Source organism: Clavelina lepadiformis, chromosome 8 (genome assembly GCF_947623445.1).
Source record: "Clavelina lepadiformis chromosome 8, kaClaLepa1.1, whole genome shotgun sequence".
Taxonomy (NCBI): Eukaryota; Metazoa; Chordata; class Ascidiacea; order Aplousobranchia; family Clavelinidae; genus Clavelina; species Clavelina lepadiformis.
This window is the reverse complement of record NC_135247.1, coordinates 2,164,077-2,191,205: the sequence shown is the minus strand read 5'-3', so window position 1 is coordinate 2,191,205 and position 27,129 is coordinate 2,164,077. Positions and strand designations below refer to the sequence as shown.

General features: G+C 37.3%; 5 protein-coding genes and 1 long non-coding RNA gene across 10 annotated transcripts; 3 read left to right on the top strand and 3 right to left on the bottom strand.

Annotated features, from left to right (window-relative positions):
* Positions 1 to 1,070: 1,070 nt before the first annotated feature.
* On the bottom strand, positions 1,071 to 4,960 carry LOC143468792 (uncharacterized). The gene is made up of 6 exons (XM_076966191.1): positions 4,040 to 4,960; positions 3,826 to 3,883; positions 3,685 to 3,753; positions 2,506 to 2,784; positions 2,119 to 2,257; positions 1,071 to 1,944 (listed from the first exon to the last, which is right to left on the bottom strand). Exons 1-6 carry the CDS (start codon positions 4,103 to 4,105, stop codon positions 1,413 to 1,415), a joined length of 1,143 nt encoding a protein of 380 aa, XP_076822306.1. The 5' UTR covers positions 4,106 to 4,960; the 3' UTR covers positions 1,071 to 1,412.
* Positions 3,989 to 14,377, bottom strand: LOC143468791 (putative GTP-binding protein 6). 2 transcript variants are annotated; one of them, XM_076966190.1, is made up of 10 exons: positions 10,573 to 14,377; positions 10,360 to 10,465; positions 10,074 to 10,241; positions 9,831 to 9,956; positions 9,348 to 9,523; positions 8,850 to 8,964; positions 8,686 to 8,779; positions 7,978 to 8,129; positions 7,634 to 7,911; positions 3,989 to 4,017 (listed from the first exon to the last, which is right to left on the bottom strand). In XM_076966190.1, exons 1-10 carry the CDS (start codon positions 10,928 to 10,930, stop codon positions 4,004 to 4,006), a joined length of 1,587 nt encoding a protein of 528 aa, XP_076822305.1. In that variant the 5' UTR covers positions 10,931 to 14,377; the 3' UTR covers positions 3,989 to 4,003. The 2 variants fall into 2 exon arrangements, with proteins under 2 accessions (XP_076822305.1, XP_076822304.1); XM_076966189.1 differs by lacking the exon at positions 3,989 to 4,017 and having other exon boundaries at positions 7,401 to 7,911; positions 10,573 to 14,376.
* Positions 5,336 to 7,409, top strand: LOC143468793 (uncharacterized). 3 transcript variants are annotated; one of them, XM_076966192.1, is made up of 6 exons: positions 5,336 to 5,484; positions 5,789 to 5,999; positions 6,111 to 6,180; positions 6,434 to 6,505; positions 6,642 to 6,802; positions 7,110 to 7,409. In XM_076966192.1, exons 2-6 carry the CDS (start codon positions 5,802 to 5,804, stop codon positions 7,329 to 7,331), a joined length of 723 nt encoding a protein of 240 aa, XP_076822307.1. In that variant the 5' UTR covers positions 5,336 to 5,484; positions 5,789 to 5,801; the 3' UTR covers positions 7,332 to 7,409. The 3 variants fall into 3 exon arrangements, with proteins under 3 accessions (XP_076822307.1, XP_076822309.1, XP_076822308.1); XM_076966194.1 differs by having other exon boundaries at positions 6,991 to 7,113; XM_076966193.1 differs by having other exon boundaries at positions 5,338 to 5,484; positions 6,642 to 6,797.
* Positions 14,378 to 16,151: 1,774 nt separating the features above from the next.
* On the top strand, positions 16,152 to 18,545 carry LOC143468891 (NADH dehydrogenase [ubiquinone] 1 alpha subcomplex subunit 8-like). The gene is made up of 5 exons (XM_076966359.1): positions 16,152 to 16,411; positions 17,431 to 17,597; positions 17,705 to 17,785; positions 17,934 to 18,024; positions 18,335 to 18,545. Exons 1-5 carry the CDS (start codon positions 16,283 to 16,285, stop codon positions 18,446 to 18,448), a joined length of 582 nt encoding a protein of 193 aa, XP_076822474.1. The 5' UTR covers positions 16,152 to 16,282; the 3' UTR covers positions 18,449 to 18,545.
* A 1,760-nt stretch (positions 18,546 to 20,305) lies between these two features.
* LOC143468685 (uncharacterized) lies at positions 20,306 to 23,639 on the bottom strand. 2 transcript variants are annotated; one of them, XM_076966033.1, is made up of 4 exons: positions 22,918 to 23,639; positions 21,513 to 21,635; positions 21,224 to 21,303; positions 20,306 to 21,105 (listed from the first exon to the last, which is right to left on the bottom strand). In XM_076966033.1, exons 1-4 carry the CDS (start codon positions 22,962 to 22,964, stop codon positions 20,984 to 20,986), a joined length of 372 nt encoding a protein of 123 aa, XP_076822148.1. In that variant the 5' UTR covers positions 22,965 to 23,639; the 3' UTR covers positions 20,306 to 20,983. The 2 variants fall into 2 exon arrangements, with proteins under 2 accessions (XP_076822148.1, XP_076822146.1); XM_076966031.1 differs by lacking the exon at positions 22,918 to 23,639 and adding an exon at positions 21,856 to 22,875.
* Positions 23,640 to 26,012: 2,373 nt separating this feature from the next.
* On the top strand, positions 26,013 to 26,704 carry LOC143468686 (uncharacterized). Its single transcript, XR_013119016.1, has 2 exons — positions 26,013 to 26,376; positions 26,543 to 26,704. It is a non-coding gene; the product is annotated as an uncharacterized LOC143468686 (long non-coding RNA).
* Positions 26,705 to 27,129: the final 425 nt, after the last annotated feature.

The following is a 27,129-nucleotide window of genomic DNA, read 5'->3' as shown; positions in this document are numbered from 1 at the left end:
TTGTCAAATTCCAAGCCGCAAACGAAATTTAAATGTAAATTGTTTTGTTTGTTTTACCGCAGAAGCTAAAGCAACCATCAACATTCAAAAAGCATAACCTTTAGTTGTTATGACATGGTCCTTTTATTAAGGCTTTTATAGCGGAGAGTTAGGAATAAAGGTCAAAATCGCTATTGCTTGATATCAGGCAATAATTTTCAGTCGTTTCCTTGGCAACCATCTTTAGATCAAGACGGCCAGTAAAAATCGGCGCCTGAAAAATTGATGAATTAAAACCGAGTCAATAAACCTAATGCAAATCGGAAATTAGCTTCCAGAGAATGGTTTAATTAATTTATTTTGGACAAATTTAGCGCATTCATAAACTTAATACGAAATACCTTAAGAATCTCAAATTTCCGTATTCGATTGTCATTTTCAACCATCGATCTTTAGCAAGATTAACCGTTTTGTGTTTATAGTTTGCTTTTCAACGTTTCCTGGCTTTTAGTGGTTATAGTTGACCATTTCACTAGGTTCATGGTTGCTGTTGAATGATTTACAAAAACAGTTCCTATTTGCTTAATGGCTTTCTCAATTAACAGTTATCGCGTACATTTTGACGAGGTACAATAAGCGGTAATCTAGGGTACGTCGTGATTCAAAATTAGTTTTGGGTTAAAAAAAATTCATAAATGTGACAAATCAATAGCTACTGGTATGATTGCCTTTATCGAAATCTTTATCTTCGGATTTACAAATTTTTTTGCACGACTTAATCTCGATGATGCTTCCTCACTGCTTGAAACCCGGCTTGTCGATGTGCATTTTTTAACAGAAGCATATTTTATTTTTTATGTTACCTTTTATGTGGTCTACTGCGAATTTGAAACTGTTCGCCAAAGTCACGGAACAAAAGCAGTCGTCGTTAATGTCTTGCTTGAGTACATCACAACGATTGCGCAACGCGGCAAAAATGTTTCCACGACCCCGTGGATTATAGACTCATATTTCTTTAATGATAATAATCTTGCCAGTGGTGTCGCTGGCGAGGAAGAGCGTAACAAATCCGGTTCCCTCATACGGGGCAGTACTACTCTGGTTAATGTAATTGCCTATATGTGTTATTGTTATATTAATGAATGACAGCAAGCGACATGACGTCAACTGGATGTTCACTCTAACAAACAAAACATCGTCGAAGTTTTGCCAACGAATGGCCACAAACTTTTCGACGTTTGTCGAAAAATATTAAAAACGACACAGAATCTCCGACTGGAAACAATTGAAATCATCGATACGTCCATAGTTATCACAACAAAATAAACAAACAAACAGGAAATCTCTTCTAATTCTAAGATTTATTTTGGGATTCCCCGGAGCGCATCACCATCATCACGCCTTCCAAGCAATCGAGCTTGACCCAGAAACGATCAATTTTTCTTAGGCTTTGCGTCATATTTGTACGCGATGGAGAAGTCTCGCTGACAGACCGTATAAGTATCGCTTGGTTTCAACTCGTTCCGGTCACCACTAGGTGACGAGGGTACGCATAGGCGCTCGTCAAAGAGTCCGTTAGTGCCATTGGCCTGGCTTGGGTCACCTTCTGGGTAGTAGGAAAGTTTTTCCGAGGCGTTAGACTCACTGCTTTCCGCACTTTCGAATCCCAGGTAGTTGTCCTCATTTTCCTCATTAAGATCCGTCAAACTTAGCGCCCTAATAAGCTCCACTTCGGATTCGCAAGAAGCGTCAGTGAAGACGGTGGAGGTTCGAGAATAGACGAAATTGGCAGGGGGGCGCCATCTACCGTAAGCGAAATCCATTTCGGTGATGAAACTTTGATTGTCGGCATCGTGTCCCTCACAAATTGGCGCCAAGTTTCCGCTGCTTTCAAAAGGCATTTTGTTCGAATCGAAGTCGTCAAGTTGAACTGTATTCTGACTTGTTAGTACGTCTTCATCTTTGCTGGTAATACAAAGAAAAGAAATAGCAAAGCATTAACAATAAGATCAATGGGAAGAAGCGCATACCGAGTTACAGCAACACAACGCAAAGCGAAGAGGCAAAACTTCCATAAGTTATAGGTTTAAATCATTAAGTATAACTTTTCGATTTGATGCGACTTTATTGACGTGATACCTTTTCAAATTTAATGTTTCAAGTAAAGATGCTCGATCTTCGCCTCTAGATGTCGTTGGAGCGCATTCATAACTGACCGTTACTCTTCTTATAAAGGAGTGCACCGCATCTCTGCAGCATGGTTTTGAATTTGGATAATCTGTGGGTAGATGCAAGGAAGAGAATTTACGGATTCAATCGGAATCAAAAGTGTGTTGGTAATAAAACTGTGTTAAATATGATGCGACATTCGACAAATGGGCCGAGTAAATTTAATTCATTTATACGGGGGTGAAGTAAATTATTTTCTTGAAACTGAACGACTTATAGAACGTGATCCCAGCCAAAGTAGGAGGCTACGATGCGCAACTGGGATCTTTACAAAGCTCTGACTGTATAAGTGAGCACCTGGTTTGTTCTCCATGATATCGTCATTATCTTTTGCTCCTTCTTCTTCAATGTTTTTTATTTTGTCCCGAAACTGCTGAAGTCGACGGACAATCGATGGTGATGGCGACGTTGTAGATGACGCTGACGTCATGGTCGCACCCAGAAGCAACGGATCAGTTTCGCTATGGGGCGCTGTTGAGCAACACGAGCACTTCCGGGAGCGATGGATCTTGCAGGTTAGGAGAGCGACGACGGTGACAAGGAGCATAAATCCACATGAAACAGAAAGCCATAGCCCTAAATATTTACAGTAGGAGGTGAAAATGTAGAAAATACAAGTGACCCTTTTAACGATAAAATAATATCTTGCAACCATTATCTTCAATTGTTCAACTTCTTCTATTAATCACTTCTATACGGATTTTCTTTGAGCGTCTCTTGGTGGTTTGCAATCAGCAATTAAAATAAAACCAACTGTGTTTGACAATCAACGAGTTCTGTGCAAAGCAACAAACAACGGCATTCCAAGCATAAACCAGCAGCCGTTAATTGCTGTGTTGTTATTATTATCATCAATCCAACAATGCTGCGCAATAACAGTATATTATCTAGGCCTAAGTCAACAAACACTGCGAGCATGCCCAAGCAGAAACAATAATTAAGCAGGATCTTTTATATTAGCAGCGATAAGCGAGCATTTGGCACAAACGGATGCGCAGAATCATGATAAAACTTAAAGATCTGCATTGAAACCAAGTCCGAAGTTTAGTAAGAGTCACTTGAGGAGGTCTCGTCGATTGAAACATGAACTTCGCCGCTCTCGCTCGAAGAAGAAGACGAAGATCCGAGAAGAACAGTGCTCTCGCCGTCGTGTGCGTCCACACAGCAACAGGGAAGAAGACAGCACAAAGAACCGGGGAAGCACCATCCCATGAGCACAACCGGGAAGATAACGAACATCGATGCGATCGCGATCCCTGCTGACCAAAACAGGCGCATGCAAGCAAAATCGCTTTTGTTACACATGCACTTGCAAACACAGAAGAACTATTGCGTAAGCAGAGGGACATTTTTATAGAGTGCCGAAAAAAACAAGACAGGCAGGAGCATTCGCTTTGCAAAATTATAAGGTGGTTCTGTACATATCAGGCGGAGAAGAAGAATGAGTGGAATGTCAGTAGCAGGAATTCAACTTACACCATTGGTTCAACAAAGGGTTGTCTTTGGTTTGGCAGCAGCCGGTGGCACAGCAGAACGGGGCTAGACCTGAGGGGAAGTTTGAAATGTTACAGATTTCGTAAAAATGCTCAAAATAACAAAAGAAAACGATTGTCTCACCGGTGCATTGGACTTGACGTTTCACACCGCTACTTAATTCCATGCATTCCGAGTCGGCCTGAAACAATCAAGGACGGTTTATTGAAAATAGTTTCCAAACGGATAACCTGACAGCAAATGCATGTTGAAACGATAAAATTTGTTGCTTGTCATCGTGGTGGTGTCGTGGGGTATAGTCTTAATGTCCCAATGCTGTATATAAACACATACTTACAAGAACTTTGTTTGAAAACAGCCACATCATAAATAGAATCTTGATGACGTGAAGCGATTTTTTCATTTTGCTTTATTGTTATATGTTTTGAAACTTAGCCTGCTGTAACATTCAAGCGAAATAGATTTGTCACTTTAAAAAATTATTTAAAAATCAATAAATGCTCTATTGTCTGCATTTCGACGAATTGTGTAGAAACTAGTTAAAACTTGACAAAACTGTGCCTTGCAGCTCACCAACAGAACTGGTAAAGAGATGCCTAAATCAACGTTGTCTGCTGCCAAACTGAACGACCATTATCACTGCAACTGAACATGGACTATTCTGACCAACGGATTTTACATAACTGCACATGCAACCAGCAATGCGACGTCACCTATAGCAATATGAGAAAATTTAACTGACTAAACAAAATATTTTCATGTTTTCGGACAGCAAAATCAAATTTTTTCAGTTTATAAAATATCCAAGGCTTTTTTAAAGTCATGCAAGTTATTAACACGTTGCTGCTTATCTCAGATAGACCATCAATCTATTTCTTCCAGACAAACCGGGAAATATACGCGGCAATGTGAAGACAATAAAAGGAAGGTTACGTCACTGCTTGGCTTCCTCATCGGCATCAAATATCAAAAGCTCTTTATAGATTTGAAGATGTGTTTGGAAAATTTAACCGCAAGTGTAGCCTATACCGCTACATTCCATGATTCTGTAAGTCTATTTGCTGCACCGCTTTATACGTAGCAGGCGGGCCGCCGTAATATCAAACCAAAGCCTTTCTACTCAAGGGGTACCTTTAACGTGTTACGGTTACCTCTATAGTCCACTCTATACAAAGCGTGGATTTTTGTCTTTTTATTCTTAACATGTAATGAATTTAGGTAAAATACTGAAACATAATTGAACCAGGTCACTAAGACTGGGTTTACACAAAAATGCCAAGGCAACGAGATGTTACAAGCTTGGAGCCTCAAAAATTTGGAAACCCAAAACTATTTGGGATGAAATGAATCAAAGCGTGGTTGGAGCTCTGGTGAAATATTTACGAATTTCACTTCTCTCTCTGAGAATGCGGAGATTTTATTCACCGCCGAACTATTAACGAGGTGCAATCGCAAAGAAAAAGTTTTTCTCTTCAAATTATCCTTTAATTGCTCTGTAGAAACTATCTTAACATCTTGACAAACGTTTATGTCACGTCACAATGTCATCTGCCATTTAAAGGGAAATAGAAAAATGAATTTAATTTTAAAGCGAGGTAAATATTTGCACATATCCATCCTCTAGTGATCTAGTCTATGTCATAATTATCAAGTATTACATCACTATAGGTATGGTTACGACATTATCATCAAAGTAAACAAACTCAAAAAATTAATTGAACTTAACCAACAAAAACGGCGCAGATATGAACCCCAAGAAAAGAAAACGCATCAAAAACTAAGGTAAGGACACAAAATTACTTAGAGAAAAATGTACTAAGTTTATAGCAACCCAACCAGCGGTTTTGGATGTTTTATTTCGACACGTTAATCGCCGAGTTCATGTATGGGCGTGTTTTCACGTTGTTAAAGGCCCTGGTAACGCACACAAAGGAATTCCAGCAGCGAACAGGCGTTTAGTCTATAATTTGGTTCTACCGCAGTTCAGTATATAAGGTTAGATGGGCATACCCAGAAGTTTGTAGATCAATTTTTAAACTCGAATTATTTCAAAAAAATCGAATATAGCCTACTTTCGACTGTACAGAAAATTTAGAACGATGGCAAACGTATTTACTAAACGAAGCAAACTGCCGCGAACTATTACGCTGTATGATTACGGCTTGAAGAATCGAATACTTGGCGCTACAACAGAAGCTGAAAGGGGGGAATTAACTAGATTGGATTCTCCGACAAGAAGACAAAATCCTCAGCCAGTAGGCCTTGTTTATCAAAGTCCCTATAACAGACTGAATCAGGTAGGATTAACAGAATTACTAACCTAACAATATAATATTAACCAATAAATACCAGTAATGTTTTAGTAAGTTGCTCAGAAAAACCCATGTTTAAAAATTGGCTTCACAAAGGTGTTTGGAATCTGGAACCCCAACCAATTGCTGCCTGTGCTGCGGTGTCATGAAACCCTTCCTCATTTAAGTAAGAAAGATTTCTAAATTCTTGATTATTTCATTAACTCTTTTAATCTTTTCGATCTGAGTCGAGAATAAATTTTATCATACAAGGCACACGTATCGGACAGTTGGTGCCGTTGAGTTATTTCCTGTTTAAGATTGGCGAGGAAGAACAAATCATCGCCGAATCGTCCGTGCACACAAATATATGCAAAATGCAGCATAGTTTCGTGATAATTTATTAAGCCGACTGTTTCAACTCTCTGTATATTGCACAGGATCGACCAATTTCTCCTGCCAGCACGATACCAAAGAAATGGCTAAATACATGACCCCGGCTGACCCAAGAGGTAAGATTTACCACAAAAACAGGCGACAGAAAATACCTTGTACGACGTAGGACGTCTCTTACCGCTAGTTTCTCAATATACCGTACAAAACATGGCGGTTGACAAACGTCTTTAAACCGAACCGAACATTCATCAGTGCCGATACGAAGACATCAGCAGGAAGTGAATTACACCCACAACACCGTGCAGCGCACGTGTTACCAGTGGCCACAAGAAGTACCTGCCGCTTTTCGTGGGATGGTGAAGACAACAAGGTTCGGGCACACGCCACGAAAGGCCGGCGTAGGCATCGGTAAGGTTAGTTTTAAACCTCTGTGTAATTTGAGGGAGACCAAAGTACGCTGCAGGCCTGCAGCATCTACAGCGATTTCCGTAGATATTTTTATTCGACATTGGGCAATTGCTAAAAAATTGGCAAACCACGATCCGATTTGGGTAAATCTCAGCAAATATTTCGGAAACGCAACGTAAACTGTTAAATTCAGTGCAGCAAGTTACCGCAGAGCTTGACAACAATTTCACGCTTACTCATTCCGAGAATAAAAACCCCTAAACAACAACCTACAAGGTGAGAAACTGAACACACATAGTGAACTACTTGCAGTGCCAAACGTTCTTTCGCTGCCCGACAAAACTGTGCGAAACGGACAGCAGAGCCAGGAGAAGTGCGCCTCCGAGCGGAAGTCCAAGAGCGCGACTTCAGGCAGGTCCTGTTTGCCCAAGATACAACGCCCTGCCTGTGTCACTGCCGACACTTAGACAAGGCAAGAGAATAGGACCTTTGACGCATTCTGACTGCGCCAAAAAATTAGTGTGCATTGTTTAGAAAGCTCTTGATTAATGTTTGTGTGCTTTGCGTTTGTTCAACTTCGCGTTTTGCGTCATTACACTGACCGGTTTGGTGTTTTGGTTTTATTGATGAATAGTTGATGAAAGAAATGCAAAAATGGAACGCTTTAAGCGCAAAATAGAAAAAATATTGACAGAATGGAAAAAACTTTTTATTGCCCTTAAATCCAGTCTTTTAGAAGACGGCGTCTTGAGTTATTTTTACATCAACGAAATTAGCTAAAAATTTATGAAGTTGAGCCTGGGTTACGATGGCAGTTAAACTCAAATGGTAATCACCATCTCCAGTGACGGATTCCACAGCACCATGATTTCTAATCCATTGGAGGTGGCTTCCACCAGCTGGAACACAGAGTACAACTCTCTGTCGATTCGTCACTCGCATAATGCTCTTCTGGATCTGGTTGATCAGTGTCCGGATCCCAGCTCCGGAAGTTGCAGACACGCGACAGATAACAGCAGGTCGCATGTCTACCTGCTCGCCTTTCAATCTAAGTGGCTGCGATTTGGGCCAACTGACCTCAGGGAGGTTCACCACCTCACCGTCTTCATCCGTTCTGGAGGAATTGAAATTTTTCTAAACCAGAGTAAGCGGGACTTCATTGCGTTGTCCAGACACTTACCTCACCGGGAGAAGATCGATCTTGTTTCGGACTTCGATGATGTTCGACAGGAGTCTTTCTTCGAGTCTTAAATTAGACAAGATGAGAAGCACGTTCCTCAGTTGGTTGCTGTGATCTGGATGATTCGAGTCTCGAACATGGATTATCAAATCCTGAAATATAAAAACATTAAATGCTTCATCGGGTGGTCGTTAAAACAGAGGCATAATTTCGCAACTTCTACTGGAAACCAAACTTCAACAGCTGTGAGCAACATCTCATTACTGCATTTAATTGATATTGTAATGTTATTAGTGTTTCATTTTGTGTGTTTAACAAAAAGCGCTGTGCTATATTTTGGTGCTGTTTTATATACGCGACCCGGTTTGATTACTTCCGAATTACGTCATTCGTACTACAGCGCTTAACGCGTTAGTTTTGATATTGAGAGTCTGATATTGGGAGTCTGGTATTAACAGTCATCCGAATGCAGCTTTATTAGGTGCTTTGAAAACAGTAACATATCAATATTCAAAACATCGACAGTTTAGCTTTGGTACTGTGATGCTTAACTGGCTATCAGGGGTGAATGAACGCGCTATCAATGGAGTCAAATTAGCGAACAATCGATCAAGCAATAATCAACAACAATCAACCCCAACAACACGCCGAGCTAGCACAGTATACTGGACAAAACATCGTTACAAAAAATAACGATATTTTACTTACAGCTTGTAGCATATCCTCCATTGTGGCTGAGAATGCATCGAATAGCTCATGAGGTAAGTCTGAGAGAAAACCAACCGTGTCCACAAGAACATACCTAGATAGGAAGAACACAGACGGGTGAATTGATTGTAAAATAAGACAAGTCGTGTCCTTTACACACTCACCTCAAATTATTGGGTAAGACAGCAGCATGTGCAGTGACATCGAGTGTCGCAAACAGTTGATCTTTCGGTTCCATTGTTTCTGACGCAGTTAATGCTTTGATCAGACTGGTTTTACCTGTATATACACACACATACATGACAGAGTTTTTGGACAACATCACAAAAAGTTTAAGTATCAGCACAACAACAAAACGCCATCGCATTGTTTTAAGAGCAAGTTTAACTCATTAACAACTCATCCAGGATCAACCTGATGCATAAAAGTAAACGCTGTGTGAGATAGTAACAGCACATACGTTACGTAAAGTATGTAAATTTGATGTACATTAATACTGATGTTATAAACAATGGAACATTGTTAATTGAATAAGAAAATAAACTCAAATTTCACATTCCTGCAAAAACAGCAAGAAGAACAAATAATAGCATACAACAGTTTCACCAGACACAGCTTTCAAAATTGAAGCTCCCAAAGAGAGGCGAGAATTCAAAATATACCTGCATTTGTGTATCCTACAACGGCCACCACAGGCACATTTGCTCTTTTCCTCGACGCTCTATGAGCATCTCGCTTTTGCTTCAAAGATTTTAAGAGTTTCTTCAGTTTTTGTTCTTTGAAACGGAACTCCTGATTTATTCTGTCTTGAAATGACTCACCAACAATCGAATGTCTTCTGCACTAACACAAAATGAAATAGATAGTCAAGAAAATAAAATCGGGTAGAACCTTTTATTCACCATTCAGAATTTGAAAAACAAATGGTCATGGTCGAGTGATTTTGAACCTTTACGCTGTCAAGCTTGGATTTTCTTCCATTGCTTTTAAGAACAGACCCTCTCTTACATTTAATAAATGATGAGTTAAAAGTTTTACCACAAATTCAGGATAATCGAACAATTGACTTGTAACAAAAAGCTTTTTGTGGGGTTACCGGTACAGCCTTATAAGTCTTATAACTAAGCTACGTTTATAATACTTACTGGTAATTTCCAGAAGATTTGGCAGCCAGCATTGCTCTCACATATGGCATTTCAGCTAAAGCCACCTGGAGCTTGGCTTCTTTTGTTCGAACTCGCAAACGAAATATTTGAAGCACCAACGTGTATCTGGAATTATTTGCACCAATCATCATAACAAAATTTAAAATTTCATGTGTTAGTTTTGAGTACTTATCATTGTTGATAATATCAAGTTTGTTTGTAACAACGTGGAAACATAATTACCGATCGAAAATTTTTTCAACTTTAAAAGCCTTTCTGTATGTTTCCTTCTGCAATGGTGACATCTTTTCCACACTTAAAAAGATTGCACTAAAAGACGGCATAACAGCAGCTTTTCTCAACAAAGTTTCAAAACGTTTCTTGGGAAATATGTATTGAGAGTGTGGATGCCTAAAATAGCAATATGCATGAGCACCAGTGCAGCCATAGTGCCTTGGTTCAAGACCGAAAACTCAAAAGCTAGACTAACTTTCACTTTGATGAACACACTATCACGTTAAAAACCAACTTTGTCAAACCCAGAAATTTTCCAACAACTTTCCAGCTTGGAAGACTTTCCACCAATGCAATGGATTCTTCAAGTTGAAGTTTAGGCGTCGTGAGCTTTTGAGAGCCTGATCATATCAAAGTCCAAGATCAATGTTAAATTAATGTGTGCTGGCAGGTTAACTTTGTACCACATGGAGAAATTTATAAAAAATATGGAAACAACTCAACTTACTGCTTTCAACATGGGGTTGAATGACAAAGACGCTCTCATCGACAAATTTATACAGATCACTACTCAACAAAGACCACTCGGCATCAAAAAAATCTTTCAGTGGTTCATCATTTGTGGTGTCAGAGTCATCATCCTTGGTGGAAAATTCCTTTTCACTTTGCTTATGGCCAAACAATTTGTATCTTGCCGGTTGGAGCAGAACGTTATCTCGCAGTCTTGCAGTCGTATAGCTGTGCTTGAACCATTCAGATGTCAATTTGGCTTGTACATCTTGCTTCAACTGGAACATGGAATATTTGTTTGCATTTCGGTACGACTGTTTTGTGTATTGGAGACCATTTTGTACAAACTTAATCATGACAGTCAACAAAATATTCCAGAAATAAATCTGACTGATTGAAAATATCTTGCAACTGTAAAGGCCGCGGCCAAAGAAAGGCTTTAAGTAGGTTTACATGTAATATTTGTGCGACTCCATTAAAGTTTTACTTTAATTCTTTTTTAATTCCCTAATGTATACTACATTTATAAAATGGCAGAGAATCTTCTTAGAACGGTTCTGCTTAACCCACCTGAAAAAAAATTACAAACCACATGAAGAAAAAAGAAAATTAATTTTTGTACCACAAGGCCATTTGTGAATTAGCTTTGAATTAAGTAGGAAGTAATAAAAATTCTGAGATGAAATGGCGCAAGCCCAGAAAACAAGAGCTCATGCTTACCATTAAAAAATAAAAACATTTGTAATATGTTGCCTTCCTAAAACTATGCACTGAAAAGAGTGACATTTAACAAACATTCCTCTATAAATCGCAAAAAAATAATTATTGTCTTAATCAAATAAAAATTGGAACTCTGATTACATAAATCCTGTTTTGTAGATCAGTCATTATTTTAGGTCATCACCACCTTTGTGTGGACATGATTAAATAGATAAAAAAATATTATACAAATTGCAGCAAAAATTAAAATATACACCCACAGATAACACATTAAACGGTGAAAACAATTGGTCGCACTGCACGACCAATAATAATCTGGCAAAGGATTGTAGCGACAAGACGAGCAGATTTCATTACTAAAACATAACAAGTCTTAAAACTTGTTAACTCTTCGCCCCATTGATATCACATTAACATCATATAATTAGCATTTAGTAAAATTAATCCAATTACTCTGAAACATCTTACCCCATGCACACGCAATAAAACTTATGTTTAAGGAGCTAAAAGGGGGAAAATGAGTACAAAAAGCGAAGGAAAAAGCTGAATAATGCAATACTCAAACTTTGTGCTTCTTCCGTGTGGAATTTGTCAAAATCATGTGAGCTGTAATGATACAAAAACGGCATATCTTATTGTAATGGTGTAATTAAGATGTTTTTCTAGCTACGTTACATCTCGAGCTTGTTAACAAAATTTTTCCAAAAATTTTCAACTTAACTTATCTACACACAAGGTTTTACGATACAAATCGCTTCAATGAAGGCGAAAAAAACATAATCCAGATTTATGCTTTGAAGATAAGCCACAGAGAAAAATAAAGTAAAAAAGTTGTACTGAATTTTATGTGAATGTTTAGCTTCCTAAGTGTAGCAGGAACAAAGAAAAACAAAATAACTTTTAGATCAGATATCAAAGCAGGCAGAGCAACATAGTAAAGAATGTCAGCAGATTCGATTTAAATACATACAGCAATGTTAGTGAGTGTGCGCTACTAAAAATATCGACTGGATATGTAATTTAAGTCAAGAAACTTATTTTCGCCTTTGTAATATGGCGTATTATATATAGGTATGTATACATATACGTACAAAATGGATAAAGAAAACTAACAGTTATTCGTCAAAGACCTGCACAAACACTAAGAAAATGCTCACAAAACTAGGCAGTATGACATTTGATAACTCGTATAAATTCTCGGAACACATTTTTAAAACCTTATCTTTCTAATACCAACAACACATATAAGATGAAAAATATCTTTAAAACGTAAAAAAACATTTAAACATGCCCCTTGATTTGATATATTAAAAATACTGCAAAGCATATCTTAGTAAAAAAGAAATCAGGAATTTGTGAAATGAAAAAACTCTAGCAAAGCATAAAAATCTAAAAAAATGAATTATTTCTTTGTTTTCAGACCCTTAGTAAGAAATATGCTTTTGTTCAATTTTTTGTTTCCTGACATTTCTTCTTTTAGAATGCTTTTATTTAAGGCTGTGGTTAATGGAGCCACTTGACAGGTGGAATTCTTGCTACTTGCGAATTTTATAGTTGTTGGCAGTGTAGCTTTTCCTTTCATTTGCAGTTTAAACCTTAGCTTACATCTCGAGCAAATGCCATAACATGTGAACGATACAAAAGTACGTCGACGTTTAGAAACATATTGCCTTACGAATGTAAAATGGCAAACGTCATTGGTCTTTTTTAATTGTTTCAAAATATAATCTTTCCAAGGTCCAACATGCAAAGCACCATGATTCTTAACATATTTCTGTATATCATTCCACACAGTTTTGCTAAAACTGAAATTGATAGAATGCTCTTCTGCTTCATGCAATGCATATACTTCCTGTTTTGTGGGCTGTAACTTAGACAAACTGACAACAGCGCGATAAAGAGTTTCATTATGTAATCCATTAACAACAGACACTCCTGCCTTGCTCAGGGCCCACATACAGTGCAATGCCGTCGCTTCTTTTTCACATGAAAATGAAGAATCAGGAACCTTTTTGACTTTTATCTGTTGCACAACCTTCAGCCAAAACCAATGCTCATCAGGTGAAAAAGGTTTTATACGTTTCACAGCATTGTTTAGCTCTCGTACAGAATAATATGACTGTGTTAACGTCTTTTCATGATCTGCTACTTTGTGTGTATTTTCCAGTGCGTCATTACACAAAAAGTCTGTACTTATATCAGCCGATGGGTCACTTCTGACAAGACCAGAACACGGTACACTGTTTCCAGCTATGCAAACCTTATTAGCACTAAATGATTCACACATATTGCTACAGGCAGGAAGTTTTGCTATAATATCTTCACTAGTATCCTTGGCCCATCCAAGCAATGAGTCTGTTCCCAGCAAAGAATTTTCAAATACTTCATCACAATTATTTTTTTCAGCGTCAGAATCTTTTAGGGTTGAAATGTCTGCATGGTCTCCTGTAAGATTAGTTAGATTTTCTACTGAAACATTTTCTAAACTGTCCGTGCTCTCACTGTCATCACATTGCACATTGCCGAGTCCAACAGAAACACCGCAAGTTCCACGTTTAGCAAGATTCGTTGCATCATTTATTGAGATAATTTCTAAAATATCGGCTTCAGAATAACTGGAGCTGATGTTGGTGAAGTTGTGATCTGAGTTTTCTTTGTCAAGTAAGGACCTGTCTTTGTGGCCAACATCAACATTTGTAATGACATTGTCCAAAACCGATACATTAGAAAATTGCTTTTCGGCATTATTCTTATTACAATGGTTTTGTGTCTTTTTATTGACCTGAGGTGTACTTGCAGTGAATTGAGCATTACATTTCATCGTTTCATTACCAGGGATAGTTTCTAGAATATCCATATTCAAGTGATTTGCATCAATTTTCCTTTTTCCTGGCTGCATTTCAGGAAGTAAATCTATGATATCGGTTTCCATAAAATCCAAGATATCAGTAGACGGTAAATCTTTTATGACTGAGATGGGAGTCAGATGTTTTGGTGATGATAAACCACTCCTTTCATCTTCCTTATAAAACTTGTACTCCAGAACATCCTCCTCGGCTTCCATTACAACGATTCAAGCAGCCTAGACAAAAAAACCTACACGACAAAACACTTGTTAGTTAGTCAGGGTCGGCAATCTGACAGTCAACGCTCATCTAAACAGCAACACAGTCAAAATCTTTCACGGTTAAATATGTTAAAATTAAATAAAACACTGTGCGTAAGCAACAGGAATGCATCACACCGGAAAAAATAAGTAATGAATATTTTTTTGGATCACAATTTAGCAAATTTGAAGTTTGTCAACTCAGCCTTGTGATGATTTCTTTAAAAAATGTGAGGTTGTAGGCCTGTAGTACCAATTTCTGATTGGATAAGTATTGCCGAATAAGTCCAAAATCAACCCCTAAGCAGCCTATAGCAAGGTTGAAGTAAAAACTTAATATGCAATTTCTCACTTTCCGATATTACATAAATTTAGATAGTCAGACAACGATTGGAAAGGATGGTTGTTTTTGAAATTGTGCCCACAGATACAGTAGTGTTGGCATGACTGCGTGTATACAAATCTTAATTATTTCCTTTTTATTATAAATTGTCGCGCTTAAACAAGTAACTTTGCCCGCATGGTTGTATTGTGCTGTTTGTGCAGAAGTGCACAAACCAAACGACGGGACAATTTGTGTAGTAAGAATCTAGGCTAGGCTAATATAATTAGTCTATACAAATCATGCATTACGTGGTTGTGCACTTCTGCGCTATACAGCGAAATGTGCACTGCACACCCCATGAATATGCAGTATGGCAATGTTTTTGAGCGAATTGCAAAATTTACATTTTGTGTTACGATTTGAAGTCAGCCAACCAAATCGACGTTGATCAAATCGGCTGTCGATAAAAGCCGGATCTTAATCCAACAAGTCGTGAAAAATGAGTCTCCCATTACCAAGTGGATAGGTGAGTATATGCGGGTATATGCCTATTAAGGCATGTACATAGGCAATTATTTATTTCTTTAGTTGTTATATAACTATAATTATTACACCTTGTAGGCTCGGTAGCCGAGTGGGAGCGCTGAACTTGAAATAACGCAGTTTGTGGTCCGTTGTTAGATACCCAGTAACGACATTGTTGTAATCTCTTATACAAGGAGTTAATGACGTTTGTTCCTGTTTAGTTGTTCTGATGAACAGTTCCAAATTTGAGAAATACAATACAAAGCATCAAAAAAACGTATCAATCGGATCATGCTCAACGACTAGCCTGATAACTGGAGCTCAAGCGATGAGGAATCATTTGCGAGTTTAAGCTGTGCAAAGACTTTTCCCAGTCCGGGAATAAAGATTATGATACTATACCATACCATAATTTATATTAACTTATGCTACTAAAAACCTGGTAAAATTTTTTAGTTAATGATTTCCAATATCAACTTACATAGAAACTAACGTGCCCTTCCTACAAAAAAAATATCTTGGTAATAAGTCTCCACAATTTTCTTTTGAACTGTATGACGTAGTTTCATTGTACCGATCCTTTCGGGTACGAAATTGAAAACATTTTCAATTTATTAATTTTCTTAAGCAATACGTTGCGAAACTGGTAGAACCCCAAGTCAATTTACATAAAAAATGCATACTTTGCAAATTTATTTGTGACACAAACCGTTATTTAGTTGGAAACTTGCAAAAAGCCATTATTACCTTTGTAATGAGTTATAGAAAGAATTTTTGCCGAATTAAAACCGCTTAAAGATTTTCGTTACCCAAATATAAATATTTTGACACTGCATCATCATCGCCATTTGTTTCAGTAATTTCACAACCGCTATGTTTTCTAATCCGTAAATTAAAGTTGACCCAAGGACGGACTTGCTTGTAGTTTGGTATTGGAGTGTGATAGAAAGTAGTTGGACTTCGTTTAATTCAGAGCAGAAGTAGCCTAGCGAAAGTTGTTTTGCACACAGGCGTGTTGGGAAGAAATGTAACATGACTTCTATGTTTAATGTCGAACCGTACATACCTGGTACGCCCTATGAATTAGAAAATACTGAAGGAATCAAGGAAAAAATCGACCCCGAGTTGAAAGATGTTTTTCGAGCAATTAAGCGTGGCCATGTAAGTGATACATTATTTAAAATTGCCGTCGTATGAAGCTAATTTCTAAATGTTTTTAACTTCACAATCCAAGTTAAAAAGTTAGGTAGTTCTTTATGGAAATTTTCCATGTAGACCTAATAAATAGGTGCACACTGGCTGGTTTGTTGCACTGTAAAAAATCTTTTCTAATTATAAGTCAGTGAGACAATTGAGACTAACTATAAGCCATACTTTTCGTTGGAAGACTAACTATTAGTCTCAATTGTCTCACTGACTTATAATTAGAAAAGATTTTTTACAGTGTGCACACCGGAATTTTGCTTACTGTACCCCCAAGATCTCGTTGAAAAGTGCCATGCTTTCTAGTTTGGCCAACATCCCATGGTGGAAAGCGTAGCACCAGCACGCACGAGATTGATGAACGCGCACACCAAGCTTATTTAACTTTACGTCAAATTATAGTAAACAAACAAAGATAAGTTGATTGTTTGAACGCCAATTTAAAATATACAAACAAAAGTTAAGTTTTCAGTGCAGACCATCATGCCAAAACTTGGGTCTTTGCTTGTATGATTTCGTGTCAAAAACTCCCATACTTTCCAGTCTGCCAGTCGGACCATAACCTCTAACTGCAATATTTCCTTTTCTGTGCGCCACCTTCGTAGACCCCATGCAGGTTGGGAACCACTGAGCTAGAGCAGTCAGAACATTTTATATTAACCACACGAATTGCAAATTTTCCATCCTTGCGTAGGTTTTTTTTCAGTTTAAGAAGTAAGGCATCATAAAACATATATCCTATATTCCTAGACTACAGTTTGTGTTGTTCATTTTCATTCCTCACTTGTGCAATTTTAGTTTTTTGCATGCTTGCACACCGTATAGCAATATATGGCAGGTAATCATTTGATATAGCTTTCTATGTAATAGTTTTTGTCTGAACAGTTTTGAGTTTGTCACAGATAAGGTTCCATGGGCAGACATACTACATACATACTTTATTGTCTATCAATTAAAAACAACTACTTTTTATGCAGCTTGGCATACCTTCTCATGCCTTAAAAGCAGCTGCTTTCCAGTATGCGGTACAATGCAATCCCGTCAATCAGGAGTTCATGTTGTGTAAATCTGAGGAGGGCCACGATCCACGTCGTTGTCTCAAATACAACGAAAAAGTGGCAGATTGCGCCGAAAACTTTTACAAGTACACCCTACTATTTTAATTATTAACTATATATTTTTGGAATTTTTCAGTTCATATTGATATTTGTTAGGTTATATATTTTGAAATTAATGAGGTTTGTTTTGTAGGAAGATTACCGATGTCTGTGGAGAATCTTTCCTAAAATTTGCCCAGTGCTTGGAGCACAACACTGAAAGATGCTTTTCCTAGTAAGTATTTCTTATATTATTCAGCTATATTCCCACTTGATTGACTGATTAATTGGTGATGATTATTTGATAAAGAAAAAATAGTGAAAATGTATAAAACCAAAAGAATATTGGTTTGATGTCTGATTGCAATATTTTATCTGTTCAGTTGCAGAGACCAGCAGCTCAAGTTTGACAAGTGTGCTTATGAGAAACTGGGATATGACAAAGCTAAATTTCCGTTGGAACGGGACACTACGGTTAGATTTTGTGCTATGAAGTTTTGTGATATATAGTCAGCAGTACGATGCAAATGTAATGTGCAAGTGTCACTAGTTAACATTTTTTGCAGCAATGTGTGTTTACTGTTTAGGTTAGGTTACTTGAAAGTGAGTTCATAGGAACTGTACCTATGTGAAATTTGCCTACGTTTTGCATTGGAAACAGTCTAATTTCATAACAAATAAGAATCTATTGTATGAAATATTCAATACAATTACACCATTTAAAAAGTTAACCATAGATTGAGTTGTTATTTTGTTATATTAAAAAGTGTATATTATTTTGCAGATTCAAACTGACCGACCAAAACCAGTAAACCCATACAACTTTGAAAAACACGAACTCCCTAAGCCATTTGCGGCAGATTGGAATCGTCCAATCACCAAACCGGATGGCCAGTGATTTCATCACTTCTTGATATTTATGTGTTGGATTGCTTTTAGTCAATATTTCAATTGGCTCTTATGATGTGTTGGAAATATATCTTATTCAAAAGTTCCATTCTTTGTTAGGTCATAAATCTTGCTATGAGGAAGAGGCTAGGTTTTAAGGCAATGGGAGTCCCTGGTTAATTGACGTGCCTAGTTTACGGGGTTTTTGTTAAAGAATTTCAATCAACCTGATATAGATGCGAAGTTGTTTGGTTCACTCAACTTAACACAAACCTAAGCAAATTCAACAAACTACCGTCAACAGTAAATTGCACATATTGCTTTAACGAGAACACCTTCACTTCTTCACGCCACACTTCAGAAGTAGGTGAAGACACTGATAACATAGTTTTAGTTCGTGGACAGCTGTTGTTTGGTTTTTGGTGACCATCAATATGCCTAGTTTCTGGCAAGCTGGTTTTTAAGCGCCGAATGATTTTATGTTTATGTAAAATTATTATAACCAAAATCAGTGCCACGCAAAGGAATAAGGCAGCACATGCGCCAAAGACAACAGCTAGGACACAGGAGCCTTCACCTTTCTTTAGAATGGTTTCATGGTCACGATATTCCTCGGCGTGTGAATCAAACCCACCAGCGTCATCGTCCGGTGGAAAATTTGGCTTTGTCACACCCACTTGGCCTCGCCAGGCGACCCACCAGCGTTAGAAAACTTTGTACGATCGGCAGTTACAGAATACAGTTCCAATTGAGATACACTATATTAATTGTTCAAAAGGTGGGGGTACATGTCCTCTCTCAAAGTAGGTCGTTGCACCTGCTGCATGATTTGAAGCATAGGTATACTGTTGGCCTATTTATGACTAGGCTAATTTTCTCAGCCTACTTAAAATAAACTTAGCCTTCGACATAACTCTAACTTGCAGAAACTTACAATCAAACCTTTGCCGAATTACGTAAGTAACACGTCACAATAACATAAATTATGTAGGTAGGAGTACAATATTTGTAAATGCAAAATTTACTGAAACTGCAGATAATGATAACCTTTACAGAAGTCCTAAGTTTGGTAGCGTTAAACCTTCTATGAAACCTCAAACGTATTTTATTTTCAGGAAATTTATGATATTTTTATATTTTATGATATATTAAATTTATGATATTTTTATTTTTAGGAATTTACCTAATCGTATAATCTAATGCCAAGTTAATTTGTGTATACAGGTCAACAGAAGTCCAAACTCCGAAAATAAACTTGCGCTGAAACGACGAAAAAACTTTGTTCGGTGGCGGCCGAGTAGTATTACCGACTCACGCTATCTGCTGAAAATCCGCCTTAAAAAGCCGATAAGAAAGTAGAGATCCTGGTATTGAAAACAGCATGATATTGCTGATCGCCGGGATTGAACTACATTTCGTAAACTGGTTTTAATCGGTACCGATAATTTTAACGTGGAAAAAATCACAGCGCTGACGCTTAAGGCCCTGTATATGCTTGTAAAAAGACCTACTTTTTTGGTTTATTTTATTATAAAGTAAAGTTACTTAAAATGCAATTAATCGAAAAATCCCGCATGGAGCAACCTAAAATTTTGTATGTCGCTTTAGTATGCCTAAGGATATTATTTATGAAATCCTAATAAAATCACATATTTATAACTCTTGCAATAGAACGTTAAAGTCAAGAGTGCAATTTTGGGTCAAAAAAGTCAAATTTCAATACAAGTTCAGGCTAACCTAAATATGCCACCTAGAAGTTTTTATCGCCCCATTTGCTAGGGGAATCCCCGCACTGATAAACACCGGCTACGCTGGGTTCTGATTGGTCTAACAGACTTTCTTAAACTTTACATAGAACATCCAACAATTTCATGGAAATCGCAAATTTTTCGCATATACGGCGCATCAATATAAGCCTAATTTCAGCTGCTTTTAGAATAAAAATATAAGTTTCTTAAAAAAAATAAAATTAAACAACTACAATTTAGAGTTTGTTGAAATTATTAAGGGAAAAGATTATGTCAATGTAAAAACTATTATATCCTCGTTGCAAATCATCTTTCAAAACTTCCATGATTTTGGCTGTGTACCGTTGTTTAGCACCTGTGGCGTTCATTGAGCCAATGCCAGACCCGTGACAGTAATTGCTTATGCATCAAGATAATTGTTTTGGAACAGTGCCGCACACCGATACAGTCAGGATGATTTTACGTCGGCAACCACGCTTGTAGTAACGCTTGCCAAGCTTGTCACAATTGTAATAAAAGATCGACTCTAGTGGGCAAGTTTACATTATTATTTAACTGCAAGGTGGTGCTAGCTCTCTCAAGAAGCACCATAAAATCAATGTTGGCAAGTGTTGTGGTAAGGTTTTTCAACTTTTGGTTATTTTAGATTTAACACCGTCAACATTAGAAGACCGTGTGTAAACTGGTGCACATCATCACCACTTTCATCCCCTGTAAGTAGTGCCGTGACACATCGCAAACACTTTGGAGATATGAATTTGACAGCATAGGACCTAATCTCACACTGAGTCGTTGGATTATGCTTCATTGATAGAACCTTCCACTGCAAGTTGGCCAACAATGTCTTCTTCTACAGCATCCAAATTGCCGTTAACTTTTACTACACTTTGCACTTCTTCTTTGATGTTGGTTTTTTGAGCTAAAATTCAATGCAGAAAAAATACTAATTAATCCCTGAAAATTTATTAAAATGCAAAATAAATTTGACATGACTGTAATGGTGTAAGAGTAAAACTTTAAAATGCTACAGGTCATACCAACAGCCTTCTTTTTTGGATTCTGCTTTGTAACTTTGCATTCCGGCTTCTCAAATTGTAGAAGCTTTCTCAGCAAATATCTAGAGCAGTTATAGTAACTTAACATGCATTGTAATTTAACAACAAAAGCAAAAATGTTCTTAAAATATTATTCAATAACAAAAAAGAGAAAAATTACAGAAAAAAAGCAATTTAGCTTAAGGCCAGAAGTTTGTTCGGAAGATTTTGCAGTGTTTATTCTCCAAAATGACTCAATAAACATTTTATCAACCTAAGCGTTTTGTCATACTTTCTTTCTGCCTTTGCAGTGACCGCTTTCTCTTCAGTGCGATGGATTTCAGAAGTTAAAGCAGCATTCTCGAAAGTCAGTTGTTTTATTGTTGACTTTAAATGTTTGTATCGAGCGTGATAACTAAAATGCAACAAAGGTATAAATATAAAAGCAGCCTGCAAATATTGTCAAAGAAAACAAGTACCACTGTGGAACATAACATGGGGTGGCTTTTAATAGTTGGCCTAATACACAGCAAAAATAGAGCAAAGTTGCATTTGAAGAAAATTGCAGCAATGAATAAATAATTGGTAACATATTCAGAAAAATAAGATCTGGTGATGTTGAGATTTCAAATTACCGTTTTTGACATTGTTGTTGATCCAGATTAGTTTGGCTACATTTCTCATTGTGCTTAATCATTAAATCGGACGAACAACGGTATCACGCTTAACCTTAAACTGCGTCGTCGTGCAGTAGTAGGGCAGACTTCTTTGTTGTACAAAAGCATCAAATATTCTTGAAAACATTTCATAGTCTTTAAGGTGAATCATGTCACCAAAAATGTTATCAGCAAATGCTTTCAAATTGTAAAACATTCAACAACAAAATGGCGAACTTTTTGTTTATTATATAGCTTAGCCTAGAGCTATCTAAAGACATCAAAACAAACAATCTCTTAAAACACTTTTAATGATGTTTCAATTGCTTTAGAGTGAGACAGTGAACGTTCCAACAACCGGCTTTTCTTTGTTTGTTTATTATAAATCGGCGTGAACATAAAAAACTTAGCGTGCACATTAATGAACCTAGTGTGTGCCGCTGCCACACTTTCGGCTATGGCCCACATGAGTTAATTGGGATTTCTCTCCAAAAACAGCCAACTTTTCAATCTAGTCAAACATCAATTATTATCAATTATCATGCTAAAGAACAAAATAGGCCTAGGTTCATATAATAGGTTTAGATTGAACCACTTATTATTTCATTTCTTTCATATGGGTACTACAAGTGTAACGAAGCAATGTTTGACAAGTAAACTTGGTTTGGTCAACGTGAATAAAAATTGTCATACTCTATAACCAGACAATAAAAGTTATTAATATAATTTGCGGTTGTTGAAGTAGGCCTAGCTGCCTAAGTCAATTAATTCCATACCATGCTTATAGACAGTCAGTAGTACTGGTAGTTGTAGCCTTCCTTCTGCCCCGACTGGAAAGTACTGCAGTTTTTTATTAGCTTATAAATTGGCTTTCAAACAATCAGTTTCTCTTTCTTTGTTTATTATATATCGGCGTAAAGATAAAAAAATTCGGCGTGCACATTGATGAATCTCGTTCGTGCAGCTGTTGCAGTTTCCACTATAGCTTTCTGCTCTTAAGCTAGGTTAGGCTTGTGTTATTTCAATTATTAAATTACTTACTTTTCGCCACTTAGCTTTCTTTTCACAGCAGAGGTTTCATTTTTCATGTCGGTTACCGAATCAGAGGCCTACTTGATGTAGCTCATAACACATTAGATAACAGCCTGCTGCTTAATATCATTGTCCTGCAAACATTAATCCGCACTTATTGTCCAAATACGCTAGGTACAATTATGCTTTGTATTGATGCACGCTAGGTTTCTGGGGTGGGTAAGGTGATTGTTATGCAAAAGTTTGCATATATCTCAACTAGAAAAACTGCGTAACGGACATAGTAAATTAAAAATATTAAACTGTATCTCTTCTAACACTTTTACTGTTTTAATTCATAGTAAAAAATCGCACGTTGTTTTGGTTTGAATATGATGTAGAATAAATAAAAGTTAATTCTCGGAGGGCTACCCTACTGGAAATTCTGCCTTTTCTATTATGATGCGTCAGTAATACTTTTGCAAACAATAAATGATGCTTGATTAACTATGTGATACTTTACCAGCACAACCATGAAACAGTGGTGGGATGCAGCCGATTCATGGAATTTTAATGACCTCCGCGAACCGGCTATTAACAAGTGTATGTAGAGGCCTATGTGCAGGGTTGCCATACCGTCCTTAATTCTAAGATTTATCCTTATTTTGAAGGTCCGTGTCTTAGAAAATGTTTTTGTCCTTTTTTCTAAGAAATGTCCTTATTTTCACCTTAACAGCAATTTTATTACGATTGAATCGATAATTTATTTTTGTCTTTAATGGTACTTAAACACCTGAACAGTCAAATCACCAATCGATGACTAAAAACGAATCTTGAAATTATTCGAACAACATTCAATTACCAAGATAATGTTGACGATTGAAAGCCGATTAATTCTACCCTGGTACCATCTATCAACCAAACAGCGTTGGAAAGCCATTGCCATCGGATTTTAATTTCATGGAAAACCGCGATGAGGAAGTCTTGTTGTAGGAAGTCAGTAGATATTATTTAATGAAGGTGAAGTGCATATCGACTGCTATGCAATATGAGACGAAAACTGCGATAGAGGTAACATATTGGGATAGTTTCAATTATAAGCACTTGCAAATGATTCATACAATCATAGTTTTCTCTTAAGATGTTTATTAAATGCAAAGTGCTGACCACTAATAGCCTAAAAGCAAAATGTGGTTATTGACCAGACTACACACGTGATGAAACATACGCCGGTTATAAAAAGACAAATTGCAATGACAAGATGAGCACCATTGAGTTTCCGTGTTCGGTTACATACCAACAACAAAACACTTGTAAAGATGTTGCACGTGATAATTTCACTGGGAACTGGTTAGTTGCGTTCAAGTGTTCTATAAATAGTCCGCATATAGCAGGGGTGGGCAAACTGCGGCTCGCCGGCATGTTTCTTGTGGCTCTTCTAGTCGAATCGTAAAATTTCAAAAAAATTATAAAGGCTACCAAGAGTACCGTTTATGAACGTTTCTCTCTTTTTCTTTTCCTTATTTAGGCCAGCATTGATGAAAAGTTGTTAATTATCCAAATTTAATGACATTTTTCGATTGAGGAATGCAGATATGAAACAATTAAACGACATAAACTATTTATGACGTCATAAGTTCTTATGACTTGGCTCGTCAGTAAAAATTTAACAACCAAAGCGGCTCTCGGGTTCAAAAAGGTTGCCCACCCCTGGCATATAATAACGTGTCCGTTGGGCTTAAAATAAAAACCAGATCTTATCTTAAACAATCATTCAGGTGACAGGTATGGAAACTCCCGTAGACTTTGGTTCACAATAATGAAACAAACTGAGGTTAATGTTCATCAAAGTTGTGCAATGTTTCGCTTCAATGAAGAGCAAATGACAGGGATTGACGCATGTAGTTGTAATTTCCACTCACGTGTAAACGCTTGTCAAACATATTACACCCGTAATTTCCTTTATTCCGATTTTGTATCGGAGCTCTGTTTGTCACTGCAAAGTGTTTTAATCCATCACATTCTACTTGAGCAGAAGATGTGTCACATTACTCGTAATAAGTTTTCAGTTGTCGTGAGTAATTGCACAAAACTTAAACCGGAAATAAACATCCAAAGTTTAGTTGTGCGTTAGTGTATCTCGATACGTGAAGAGGTTTTTAGCACATAGTAAAATGCAATGATCATATTCCTTGCCAGTTAAAGCTGTAGTTTAATATAATTTTAAAGCATGTCACAGTCAGTACATTGGAAGATTTTTACCAAGGTTACTATAACATTTGCCTGAAAGTTCAAATGGTGACTGCAGACAGGAGATCAAACTAACTGTTTTTAGTTTAAAAGGGGAAGTAAAAACTGAAGCGAATTAAGAAATGTTTACACACACTTCTAAATTCTTATGTGTATGTCGCAGTTAAAACCTCCCAAGTAGAATGTGGGAGTTATATAGGGAAGTGTTTTTTGTAAAGTTTAGCGTGGGCTACCCGATGCTGAAGTTTCTTAATTTTCCAAAAATAGACCTCTTCAGCTTTAGGCCTATGTAAAGATTTCCGTAGTTTGAAAATAAGTTATTGAAACTAGCTTGAAGTTTATTTCGCTCTATAGACCATTGGTTTTTAACCTAGGTTCGGCGAAGCTCTTGGGCTTCAACGGAGTCGTTTCAGGTGTTCGACGAAGGTGGTGAATGACAGAAATTTAGCGAACGTTTTCCGTGGTATCTAACTTATCTATAAGGTTGTCAAAATAAATCTGTTTCTGGTTTCGTTGCTTAAGATTGTGTCACGTGCCTAATCGTTGTATGTATAGGTTAAAGGCAGTGGCGTAAACAGGAAAAAAATTTTTTGGGAGGGGGGCAAATATTTCATGGATTCAAGGGAACTACAAAGTGATTGTTTTAAAACACCGCCACATAATGTAGAACTCCATAGACACAAAAACTTATAAGGGTTGATTAATAGGCAAAGTAAGCTGCAAGCTTTTGCATAATTTTCTACAAATTCAAATATTTTCAACAAAAGGCTTAACTTCGGAATCCAAACTTTGAAAATTTGGGGAGGGGGGGCTGGCCCCTTTCGCCGCCACCCCCCCCCCCCCCCCCCTGGCTACGCCTATGGTTAAAGGGATAGCACAATGAAGCATAGCATAAAGGTCGAGCTTGGAGGTAGCCCTTTGTGAAAAAAAGTCATGAATTTCCCAGATTGTCTCCGAAAAAAACTGCAACAGAATGTTTCTTGACAAAATAATGTATCATTAAGTTGTTGGTTGAGTTCGTTTCAGTAAATTAACTTTGTCTTCTTGTTGCATTTTTGCTAAATTTTAAATTTATCATACTTTTGGTTTACCTTCGTGCAGCAAATCGATGGTTCGACAAATGCTTGAAGAGTAAAGTAGCATTGAACGTGTCTGTAAACGAACCACTGCTCTGGACTCGAGAGTCTAAACATTAATTGGACGCTTGTTCGAGAAAGGAAATACAACGGGAAAGAGAATGTAAATGTTTGTCTGAACATGTTGTAAATATAGTGGATGATTCCGTTAATTCGTCGTCAAAATTGACCTCAGTTGCTATTTACAAACACTTATGCAGATATGGATTTCTTGTATTTTCTTGTATCAATGCAAACATGGTATCAATGTTATCATGTTTTATATTAAGGGTTGAGAAAGAAGCACGTGCTTATCAAGAAAACATCTAACTCATCCACAGTCGCTGACTCAGCTAAAAATAACTGATTGCGTCATCGTTGCAGCGTTGATTTCATGTTGTCGGCTATTTATGACCGTACATACGTCACTAAAAAAATATTTTATTTCCAAATCTGGTTCTGTTCCATTTTAATATGACAGTTTGAAAGTGGCCTGTAGTCGGTGGTGGAACGACGTTATGATTGTCAAACATTGGTGACGACAATCCGGGATATAAAACGTGTCGTTGAATTTTCCTTGAGGCATTCTATCGAATAGAATGGTTGACTAATTCTCTCAAGCTTAGTGCTATCGTAGGTCACACGATGCACATTAACATATAATAGCATGTCTTCCTACACGAGAAGCCTTAGAAGCTAGTGTATAAGTTTTTTAGCCTTTTTTTCTCATTGCGAACTGCTGTATTCCAGTGTGGACAGATTGTAATCGAACTGGAACGCGGCTAGTTGTTCCCAGCTTAACTAAGGTTAAAGTTCAGTTCGCGGCACTTAAAGGCGAGCGTTTCACAGGAAGCTAATTGCATGTTACAAGGTAGCG